General features: G+C 42.2%; 2 protein-coding genes across 2 annotated transcripts in view; both read right to left on the minus strand.

The window, feature by feature from the left end:
- The window catches only part of pgap6 (post-glycosylphosphatidylinositol attachment to proteins 6), an 8,673-nt gene extending 5,502 nt beyond the window's left edge, over nucleotides 1-3,171 (minus strand). The window contains exons 1-6 of the mRNA XM_034613571.1: nucleotides 3,003-3,171; nucleotides 1,770-1,953; nucleotides 1,384-1,585; nucleotides 750-877; nucleotides 370-635; nucleotides 1-261 (exon numbers count right to left, since the gene is read on the minus strand). The exon at nucleotides 1-261 is cut by the window's left edge and continues 77 nt beyond it. Coding sequence (XP_034469462.1) covers nucleotides 1-261; nucleotides 370-635; nucleotides 750-877; nucleotides 1,384-1,585; nucleotides 1,770-1,953; nucleotides 3,003-3,066 — 1,105 coding nt within the window. The 5' untranslated portion in view covers nucleotides 3,067-3,171. The remainder of the gene's footprint in view (nucleotides 262-369; nucleotides 636-749; nucleotides 878-1,383; nucleotides 1,586-1,769; nucleotides 1,954-3,002) is intronic.
- Nucleotides 3,172-3,792: 621 nt separating this feature from the next.
- Nucleotides 3,793-6,885, minus strand: LOC117778764 (leucine rich adaptor protein 1-like). The gene is made up of 4 exons (XM_034614545.1): nucleotides 6,582-6,885; nucleotides 6,166-6,415; nucleotides 4,877-5,061; nucleotides 3,793-4,537 (listed from the first exon to the last, which is right to left on the minus strand). The coding sequence occupies exons 1-4, from the start codon at nucleotides 6,659-6,661 to the stop codon at nucleotides 4,024-4,026; spliced, it is 1,029 nt and encodes a 342-aa protein (XP_034470436.1). The 5' UTR covers nucleotides 6,662-6,885; the 3' UTR covers nucleotides 3,793-4,023.
- Between the last annotated feature and the right edge of the window lie 4,775 nt (nucleotides 6,886-11,660).

Genomic DNA, 11,660 nt, shown 5'->3' on the forward strand with positions numbered 1-11,660 from the left:
GTGTATTAGTGACGCTGACGTTGGGTCCGCTGACGGGGGTGTACCGCAGCGACAGAACGTCCACCTCCTCGTAGAGCACAGGGATGCTCCACACACACGCGGACTCCAACGACGGCGATGCTGAGTCATTGATTAAGGCGACCGCGGCTGTAGCCAGTGAGCTGTTGCCTGCTGAAGTTGAGTTGCTATAGCTGCTGTTTCCACGGAGCTTCTTAATGTCATCGTCTGCTTTAAGGCCGACACTTTTTGGCTTACAACCCACTGAGGAAGACACAAATGAGAACAGAGCAAAAAGATGCACAAGTTGTAGATTAGAACAGATATATAATATATGTGAAACTTAAATTTCAGACATGCATCTATAGTCACCTGTGTAGTTTGCGATGATACGAAAGGTCACAGTGCGGTTGTCTTGGCTGCTGTCAACGACAACTCGTAGCCAGGTGTCCCAAGGTGGGTTAGACAGCACGGCAGAGCAGCCAGTCCCTGAGCAGTTCATTGATACTGGGCCCTGCTGCAGAGAGGAGGAGCCCAGCCTGAGGACCAGTGAACAGTTTCCAGTGTCTGCTCCCTCCCCTGAAGAACAGTCCGCCACGGAGACGGAGAGAGAAGAGGCAAACTCTGGAACATAGAACCTAAGACACACACACACACAAAAACATTACTGTGTACAGTATAAACTAATGGGGGAAAAAAATACATCCGTATCAATAGAAGAAACACGGGACTGGAAGGTGTACACTACTTACTTAAGGCGAGCCGGTCTGTCAGGTGCGGTGGTCTGTTGGAGGAATGTGCCCTGTTGTAAAATAGGTGTGTCCACCGCTCTCCTGATTGATAACTGAGGCTGGAAGAAATAAGCGCAGGACAGAAGACCCTGACAGACAAAGAGAGAGAGAAAATGTTTTTAGTGCAGTGTTTTATGGGCGACTTAAAAACAGATAAGAGTCACGGGTCAGAAGGAAAAAAAATGTATGCAACTAAATCCACACACAAAAAAAATGTAGACGAAGGTAAAATTAAAAATTAAAATTAATTATTTTCTTTTCTTTCTTTTTCTGCCATTGGTAAATACGACAACACAACAATTAATGTAATCCTGCTGCATAAACAGAGACAAGAAGAAGGAAGAATGTGGTTCAGCTGCTTTGCAAAATAAACAATCCTCCTAACCCTCTGATCCAGTATAACAGGTTGGGGTTTTCCAAGTGAAGCATAACTGGAATACTGACACCTTATCCTGGCCTTTAAATGTAAAATAAAAATCGGTTTTACATAATAAAAAAAAAAATCACTCTAAGAAAACCTTAATACTTAGAACCTCAACAAAAATCTCAAGATCTGAAAATATCAAGGGTCAAGTGTACACAGCTCGATACAAACCTTCTGCTCGATGCGCCCGTCATCCTGAGGCAAGTGGGCAGCAACGTACCAATCACCGGGGGCAGGGTCGGAGTGGTTAAAGGTGATGGAGCTGTGTAATGCTACTGGTAGGGTCAGAGACAGGCTAGGACTCCATAGTGTGTCATTAGGAAACACTGAACCTATCAGGTTTATAACTGGAGGGGCACCCCATCGAATATGACTGCAAAAGAGAGAGAGAGAGAGTCGAATTCAACAGACATCTGTTTGAGCAGAGAAACGATGACGTGAAGGGAGAGAGAGAGAGAAGGAAGTCGGATTTCACTAAACAGAGAATGAAACTCATCACAGCAGAAGTCGCCAAACATCAGGAAATAAAACAGTGGAGGAAAGTGCATTCCTCTTACATGGTGACGTTTTTCTGTCCACAATGGAAGTTGTGGAGCTTGGTGATGGAAAACAGCCAGCGAGCGACGGCGGTCTCCTCTGGGATGTGAAACCTCTGCAGCCTCACGTTGCCGTACCAACCGTACTTGGACAACTTCTGAGCTGGTTTGGATGAGAGCTCCGGCACGAACGTCACCTGTCCATCTGTGGGGCAGAAGGTTTTCACCGATGAAAATATACTAATTACAATCATATTTCAATTAACTCCTGTAACTTTGAATTACATGCACAGAAGCGTTATTCTACGGTGGGCATTCGAGTTAACGTATGTCTCTTTAACAGTGCAGTGCATCTAGAGTTACTCTTAAACTAAACAGGTTGAAAACACTGCAACTTATTTAACAATTCATATGCTGATACATATTTTTGAATGATTATTTTTGCCTATAAAATGACAACAAATTGTTAATTATGATAGTTATACCTTTCCATAGAGCTAGGTGACAATGTAAATGTCTTGTTTTGAATAATATTCAGTTAATGTCATGTGTGACAAAGACAAGCATCAGATCCTCACGTGTGAGAAGCCAGAAACAGAATACCTTTTGCTGAAAAAAAGAAAGAAAAGAATTCATACAATAATATGATCCTCAAAATCTTCTGTTGACTGGCTTATTATTTAATTTGTTTATTTTTGGTTTGTATCTGGAACATTTCAAACTGTTTCCACTCCTGTTTCCTTTACTTCTAAGCATTCAACTTCAGCAGCTGTGGCAGTAAACATGGAGGAGTTTAGATCTTAGCAGTTTAGCAAAATTGAGCTAAAGCTGCAAAGGCTAATCGCAGATAGTGTAATGGAGCAATTGATAATAAAATAACAAATAAATGACCCACCGGAAAAACAAATTGAAATGCTAATTTAATACTAAATGGTTCAAATTGTTGTTGTTGTTGTTGTTGTTGTTTTTTAAATTGTTATAAAGACTGGACCTTGTACGATGCCAGTAATTGGTACAGTCAAGTTTGAACTTTAAATAACCAACAAAGTGCTTGACCCAGAAACACTGAGACATCCATGGAGACACCTTCACACTAAACTGTGGACATGACGCTGACAGACACATGTCCGTGTGCACACAAGTGTAAACAGTGTCTCTGTAGCGTCGGTCACGCAGCACCAAGCGTGGGGACAGTTAGCCAACATGCTAATAATAGCTGCTTCCCGCGGAGGAGAACCAAAACAAAGCCCTCACCGCCTCCTGATGTCGAAGTGGTCAGAGCGAAGAGAAGGAGCCCGCGTAGAAAACAAGCCTCCATGTTTCCCTCGCCACTGCCTGAACCATCACATCGACCTGTTTCCTGTAATGTCACAGTGATCCGGAGCGTATCGTTTCTCACGGCACTTCCTGGTTTCTGTGACGACGCGACAAGCGTCATGGGCTGCCTTCACGGTCTCTTGGAAATATCGACATCGCACAAATCGAGTGTATCGAGGACAGAAACAGCCCAAATAAATAAATACAGTTTATGTATTTCCACCCATATTTATTTATTTTTAAAAACGTGGTGCATTTTTTATTTCCACATTACTGTATTTATTTATTTTCGTATTTGTTTATTTAAAGAACATTTTACCTTTACTCACGGACACGTTGATTCAGCACATTCAGACAGCTCTACTGTTTGGGTTGAGAAACAAAGAGGAACCTTCATGACAACATGTCTGTCTTATTTATTACCAAAATGTATATATTGGACTCATCATTGCTTAACAATTTAATCCAAAAATCATCACTATTACTCATTGTGTCATAATATAAACTCAAACTGAATCGTTTTAGAACATAGGACAAGATGGAGAATATACAAAGAAGATTCTCCATCTATGTTCTAAAATGACTCTTTTTCCCACAATAAAAGGAAGAAGTTCTTAATGAACTGTCTGTAGGCTATATGTAATACTGAAAATCAAATCCCCAAGAGTATATAACATTTATCAGCCAAGATTGGAGGTTTCTATCATATATATAAAGGAATGCCATGGTATTTTTAATTTTTTTTTGCTTTTTCACTCATAAAATACAGCAAAAACACAATTACACAGATTACATTCGGAAAAAAAAATCAATGACAGAGTTTGCACTATTTATTTTTATGCTAGTGCCTCTTGTTTTATCAAGGCACACTGAAGTCACTATTATGCATTTGAAGTCCCACTGCATTAACTGGCAGCTACAGTATCTGTTGAGGTGCAACAGCTTCAGTTACAGATACTCATAAGAACGTCACATCATCCTGCGACTCCACCCAGCACCACTGAGCGTCATACCCCAGCAGAACAGTCTCTGCAGTTGATGCACTCTCTTGCTCCTCCATCACTTCATTCGGAGAGGCTCTGAAACTCTCCTGAGGCGGATTGCGCTCTGTCTGAATCTCCCCGGACTCTTGGGTAAAACCACTAATATCTGCTTTCACTTCTTTTCTTGCCTTTCTAGATCTGAGCAGAGCTCTGCTGATGGTACAAGCTCCAGCTGTGGGGTCTTGACCTGCGTCCACGTCCTGTGTTTGTGACTTTTGTAAACTGGCACTGACCAAACCGTTGGCAGGGTTGGGTTCAAACTCAGAGTTGGAAGGACTTGGAGATCTCCCTCCTCCAGACTCAGGGCTCAGAACATCCAAGTAGCTCTTGTGGAATGAATCACCATCATCATGTGGTGATCGCTGACCTGCGGAGTCCTCACCTGTTGTTTCTGTCAAATCTTGAGGGAAGGTCGGACTCTGGCTCTCCCTGTGGGAGAAACACTTGGAATATTGAGTCACATCTGGACTGAAAACCCCGAAATGCATATCCAGCATAATTCAGCTAATGTATTTTGTATTGAATGGTTCACTGCAGATCAGCAGTGAAATAAATTCATTCATTTACGATTTTAGAAACTCAAATTTCTGGTTTCAAATCGAGGATACACTGCATGGAGGTTCATGGGTCTCTGGATAGACAGTATATGTTAATATTGCATGTCATATTCATTATAATATTTTGTATCATGTAATTGTACCTACATCTTGGCTTATCTAAATGCACTTTTTCAATGAGAGCCCCCCTCTGACAGATGATCAACTCTACCTGCAGGGCGTCACAGAGGGCCCGTGCTCCTCTACAGTGACCAGGCTGCTCAGGCTTCCTGTCAAGCTGCCGCCGCCACTGACCAGGGATCCCCGCTCCTCCATCAGCCAACGCATGGCCTCGATACCCTCGTGCACGGCAAGCAGCTGCCGCAGAATCCTCACATCGGCAGAGCGCAGCCTTCTCTGCATGGACAACATGGAGAATTAACAACTTATCAGTGATGCATGCATTAACATGTGTGTATGAGGGGACCTGACTGACTATATCATATACATGTTTGAACCTGAACTTGATCTAAGCAGTGGGGGGATGTCACAAAGTACATTTACTTAGTTACTGTACTTAAGTGCATTTGTCATGTATCTGTACTTTACTTTAGTAGGTACTTTTACTCCATTTGACATACCAGCAAATATCTGTACTTTCTACTTCACCACATTTTTAAAAAGCATTGTGTTGCATCTTAACATTGACTTTTATATTTTTAGAAGTAAGAATTGATCCAAAGATCCAATCTGAGCAGGGAGGTAAACCCCGCCTCCTGCAGCCGCATGACTAGTGAAGAAGAAACACCTGAAATGGATTCGGAAGAGGCGGAGACTCAGCCATAATAATGTAGTGGATTGTTTCATTAAGGAACAGGTTACACTGCACAAGTACATTTAATACTGTAAACGATTGCCTATGTTTACTCAAGTAGAAAAGCTCATGTGTGTACAATTCTTCGTCTAATTATTTGTATTTTACGTAAGCAAAATGATTGAGTACTTCCTCCACCGCTGGATGTGTGTTTGGGGTTTTTAGTGGGGTGCCTGGTCCTTCTCATGGGGCCCCTTTTATCTCTGGGCCCCCCTGACAGAATGCAGTCTATCCCCACCACTAGTGAGGCCCCTGCTAGTGTACTCATTACACATCATGGAAATACTGTAACTGAGAGGCACATGGGGAGAGAATGAGCAGAGGAATCCAGTCAGAATGTGCAGAATGAACAGAGGTGAATGGGAGAGGAGCCAGGTGAGGGGTGTGGCGGAGAGACAGTGTCTGTCATTAGAAATAAAAATCCAGAGCAGGTGAAGTGGCTCACAATGAAACTCAGTGGTGGAGACATGCCTAAAAAAAAACTGAGCCGTGATCACTGAAACAAGCTGCACAGGTTTTGTCACAGTGAAAACATGGGGAGATGAACAGGTACATGCAACTCAAAAACTACACACTCACAGCTTTGCCATCTAGTATGTATTAATATAGTATTTATTATGTGAAAAGTGAAAAGCTGGGAGTTTTACCATCTCTTGTTTCAAACAGCTGATCCTGTCAGAGAAGCTTCCACTGGAGGCAGAGCTGTGGTCTCCCCTGTCCCCCACATCACACCTGCAGCCGTCTCCACAGTCCGCAGCATCCCTCATCCACATCAGAAGACTCTCCGGTGTTTTCCTCCCGACCTTATTTTCCACCTCCCTCATCTCTGGAAAGAAATCCCGGAGGCTCTCCTCTGCCATGGCAGCCTTTTCACCTCCAGGTAATCCAGTGGAGATGCTTTTGGATGGAGAAGAGTTTGTGCGTAAAGTCACTTCACCTTTAACTTAAAGAGGCACTCGCACGCACGCGCACGCGCACGCGCACGCGCACGCACACACAAACACACACACACACACACACACATGAACACGCCACAATAAAGCACGATCTCGATCAGACTTGCCAGAGAAGCGCAGGACGAGCAGTGAAAACGCTGGAAGCGTGAACGCGCGACTCGTGCGTCCTGCTGACTGCTGGGATCATTCACGCTGCTACAGAGGAATTGCTGGTGTGTAACCATGTACAACATGATGCTGGAAAGTGGAAACACTCTTTGTGCGGAACAATGGAGGGAGTATCACTCCAGCAGGTCACATGGAGAGGCTTCAGTGGCACCTGTGCGCACCGAGCCGCTGCTGCTGATCACGTTTAAATCCGTGCAAGTCAGTTGTGTTTGTTTTGGGCCAAATCACAACATAGAGAAACGTAGCAGTTCATGCACTTGTTGACAGAAGACAAAAAAAACCTGCAATTCAAGGGAATCTGCCTCGTCCGGTGGGGTCACATATTACCTGGCCTCATATTAACGCCTCTCTAAAGCAGGGCAACAACAGAGAAATGTGGAAGAGAGAAAAATTTGGTGACCAGTAGTTTGACTAATGGCTTAGTCAGACTGTAGTCTATGTTTTATGTTCTAATTCTTTATTGCCTTGTTACTTATTTACTTACTTTGATAAGATTAGAATTTTTATTGTATCATGTTACTGATTAAAACATCAAATCAAACAATAGTAATGAAGGTACAATGTAATGGAGGCTATGATATGGACATCCCATATCCTACTTTACAATGTTAGCAGGGCTAAATCTAAGTATTTTATCCTGGGATCATCACTTATTTCTACAACATGTCCACATCATTTGTAGTGAAGAGAACATGAAGAGACAGATTATTTATTCCTTTTGTAAAAGGGATATTGAATGTGAGAGGAAGAACGAGTTTTTCTCCGCCGGGTGTCTGGGGTCAGCCTCAAACAGGGTGAGGAGATCAGACTGAGGAGATCAGACTGAGGCTTGGAGTAGAACCGCTGCTCCTTCACATCTAAAGGGGACAGTTGAAGAAGTTTGGGCCTCTAGTCAGGATGCCTCCTGGTGCCTATATTGGAAGTTTACTGGGCACGCTCAACTGGGAGGAGACCCCTGGGAATAGCCCCCCGGTGTCTCCCTTGTACAAAATTTGTTGAAGTGAGATATGCTTCAATTTTAATTCTTTAAGTGGAAAGACTCCGATTTTAGACACAGAGATGGGTCAAATAAGCAGCTGACATCTGCCATCCACTCAAATAGATTATTTATTTTTATCGCCTGTCATCTTGCCCCATATTAATTCCTGTAAAATCAGGGCAGCAGTTATGGGAGCTTCCTGCATCCTCATGACGGAGGTTAAGACTTTGTCTGAAAATACATTTATGATGCTTCACCAGTAAGAAGGTGGGAGGAGACTTTTTAGCTGCAGAAAACCTGATAAAGGATGTTACCACTTGTCACTGTAGTGTGAGGGAAACACCGCAGCATCCATCTCAGACCTGTGAAGAACCAGGAACCTCTATCGTTATATAGACAGGTTTTTCTATATATTCTCTTTATCTCTATATTGTATATAGTGTAGAAAAAATATAGGTCATAATAAAAAAAGGCTTTATATATATATATATATTTATACATATATAGATACTCACATACCTACATTCCCAAAATCAAATATAAACAAATTTGCATTGTTATTTATATTAAAAAAAACAGGAAGATAATCGTTTAATCGTGTATAATAGGGTAATTACAAAACTGACTAAACTTAAATAAGACAAACCCAAGAAGCAAAGGCATGCACACAAGATGAGTAACAAAGCCATGATATCTGAAGAGATTATATACATTTGGTTTGAAGTAATGATCATTGTCACAGCATCTTATTATTTTTAAGTTTAAAATCTAAACTTAAACTTATCGTTCCCTTCACACTCGATGTTGCAGAAACATATTTGCCAGCTAAATTCAAATGGCTTGTTCTTCTCTATAATGGCCTGTAGATGGCAGCAGACATTTAAAGTTTCCGGGCACCCGAGTGTTTGATGACTTTCTCAGACAGTTGAACAATCGAGCCATCATTTCTGAACCTCTGGGAACTCATTCATTAAATCTGTTTGCTTAAGCATATACAGATCAGGTTTCACCAGCGAGGCAGTCTAACTCACAGCTACCCTGAAAACTGAGCCAAAGTCAATACTCTGAGGTCATCTCATCTGTTGGAGAATCATAAAGAATATGCTTTCTTTAATTTTATAGGAGTCTGGGCCATTAATTGTCCAGATTTATTGAAAAATACGCTCACCTCTGCGGCGAACACGTTCCGTGATTCCTTTAGAGAGAAGCCTAATAGAGAAAGATAATTTTTCATACTTGACTCTGCATTCTTGTAATTTCTTTGACTGAAAAAGCAAGTGAGAAGCTGAAAGGAGAAGTGGATTAAAAAAAAAATTGGTTCGTGCAAGCCCAGAGGGTGCTGTAAAATATTGCCCACATTTAAAACAAGTGTTTTCGGGGCAGCTCAGACCCCGGGGTCAGTGTTACATGAGGCGGAGGCTAATCGTAAAAACCTTTCACACAGAAAGAGTTATGTTTTTTATGAGTCAGGGCCTCCAACTTCCAGTTTTAGGGAAATCATAAACTTACGCAAACATGAAAATATGGAAAAAATGTGAAAGTCATTGAAAGGCCAGCATTATGAGTAGATAAGATTTTACTGCATCTGTCAGTGGAATTAAACGTGATTTACCGTGTGTCATAAAGAGGATGTGGGGTGGGAGTTCTTCTGAATTTTTGCCAAACCCTGTGAAACGTGACGAGCAGGGTGACGGACATGAAACCACAACCAGTGATGTGGACTGCGTCGGGTCAAGTCTTGAGTAAAGCTTAATAGATATTTTGAAATCCTCGTGGTACAGCCTGAGTCCCCTGTGAGTAAGCCTGAAGCGTGACTTGTGTGTTTGCATGCACGCAGTCGAGGGTCAGAAAAACAGCATTACGTTACAAATGAGGCCAGTGGGCCAGGAAATCCTTCAGGTTCACATGGTCTGTGGAAGGTCCGCACATGCAAACAAAGCCAATCAGGGAGGGCCAGGACCCCTGGATTTTTAAAGCACAATTAGGAAAAAAGTTTCCCAAGAAAAATAAGCTCTCCAGAGTGGAAATCTACACGTCAAATATACAGTACATGGGGAGTTTGAGAACATTTTTTATTTTTTTAAATCACAGCGTTGAGCAGACTTGATCTGCCCTCAGAGATGAGTTTAAAGGAAAGGTTCCACATTTTGAGGAACATTTCACTTTCTAGCTGGGATTTAGATTTAGACTGGCAACAGATCCCTGTTTGCACGCTCCATTAGCCGGCAAATTAGCTTAGCATAAAGTTTAGAAACTGGTGAAACAGTCTGGCTCAATTCCAAAGGCAACAAAATCTGCTTCTGAGCAGTTCCAGAACTCTAAAACTAGCACTGTTTTTCTCATCTGTTTAATCCATAGACTGTATATAAAGATGTACGACACGACAGCTCCACACAAGTGAGGCCAAATCATCTGGATCACCCCCTGGTGGCTGATTGTAGTACGGGTCATAAACCCTGTCTCCTCCATGTTAGTGGATGGATCAAACTAAAATGTTAAAGTATACGTCAAATACATTGTTCCTCATAAATGGTTTCGGTCTCTGAGCTAGTTCTTATTACACAGATTTTTGTTCACATGTTCATTTTCTTAGCAAGTTTGGATTCAATTACTTATTTGATGCCATAAAAATAGGTGTTGAAATGTCATGACTGACAGCTAACACGGACTCACGATTGGTCAAGCCCGTGTATGGGCGGGACCTTGATACCACAGTTCTATCCCCTGATCACTACTGTGCAAACTCTGGCTTCAAATACACAAGATGGCAGCGTTCAAATCTGGGGTATTTGGGCTTCATATCTTTATAGAGGGAGGAAGGGGAGGTGCCTCGTCCGTCTTTATTAACAATGGTCAATGGTCAGTAAAAACAAAAAAAACGAAAAAATAATAAGAAGTATGAAACAACAGATGATTTGTTGAGGTATGTTATGGGCACTGTATGTTGGTCCTGACCAGCAGTGTCTCAAGGAAGTCTGGCTCTCATTAAGAAATTGTCCCACACATAAAGAGGGGGGTCTTTTTAAATCTGTTTTTAACAGTTTGGTTTTTCTACTGAGAGACAAACAAACTATAACATTTTCATTGCTGAGCTTTAAAGGTACTTGCGTGCATATCATGCTGTTTGGCATGAGCCAGGCAGCAGTTTCCCCGTGTTTCCAGTGACTGCTCTATGCTAAGCAAACCAGCTTGCTGGAAGTAACTCTATTTTCTCATTTTTTACCCAGCAAGAATAAGCAAATAAGCACATTCCCCAAAATGTGGAACTTTACCTTTAAGGATCTAACTGACATCTTATTAATGCGTAAGAAAAAGGCACGAGATTAAAAGAGAAATAGCTATGAACTCCCACTGCTCATGAATTTTTAGTTAGGTGATCCCGCTGCTCTGTGCATCTGTTTCCGGTTAGGGAACCTGCAGAGAGATTAAATGAGTGTGGAAAAGTAATGGATCTCACATGTATGGAGAGGCCCATTTACATCCTGTAATTGTGTTGTGTTTATTCAGGCTGTAACATAAACCACAGATCCTGGAGCTGAGAAGAGCCATAAAAACAGTATTTACAGTTCACAGGAGGAACACCAACAATCCATGATTTTCTACTGAGAAGGCCCACAAACATTTTAATTACATCAATTGCAAAAGCTGGCATGTACTGCAATGTGAAACTGCAACGAGAACACAAGCAGGGATGCACACTGTGTGTATGCTGTAAGGCAGGATTCAACACAAACAAATAACGCGTGCTGTCTGACTACAGGCTCATCAATAGATTCCTGCTGCATCAATCTTTGTTGTTTAAACAGATGGCAGTGGCACCGGAGAGCTTGTGCTGTGCCTGATCGAACGCTTGATAGGAAAGCCCAGAGGAGCCCGTGTCAGAGGCCACAGGGGCCAGTAGATTCTAAGCACATTAACATTCCTGAATAAATAACCCCAGGGAATGTTATTGTGGAGACGTTAAACAGGATTTTCCTCCTAGAGCCCAGGAGAATGGCCAGGAATCACTCTGGCGTTTCCATCGCCCCGGGTGAGGAGG

Source organism: Hippoglossus hippoglossus, chromosome 17 (genome assembly GCF_009819705.1).
Source record: "Hippoglossus hippoglossus isolate fHipHip1 chromosome 17, fHipHip1.pri, whole genome shotgun sequence".
Lineage (NCBI taxonomy): Eukaryota > Metazoa > Chordata > Actinopteri > Pleuronectiformes > Pleuronectidae > Hippoglossus > Hippoglossus hippoglossus.

What these genes read in the sequence shown, in the direction of transcription:
- LOC117778764 (XM_034614545.1), bottom strand. Translation starts at nt 6,661, where the DNA reads ATGATCCCAGCAGTCAGCAGGACGCACGAGTCGCGCGTTCACGCTTCC. An exon ending in GCTCGTCCTGCGCTTCTCTG is followed by an intron (nt 6,416 to 6,581) that starts GCAAGTCTGATC and finishes TCCATCCAAAAG; the next exon opens with CATCTCCACTGGATTACCTG. An exon ending in CCCTCTGTGACGCCCTGCAG is followed by an intron (nt 4,538 to 4,876) that starts GTAGAGTTGATC and finishes TTTCTCCCACAG; the next exon opens with GGAGAGCCAGAGTCCGACCT.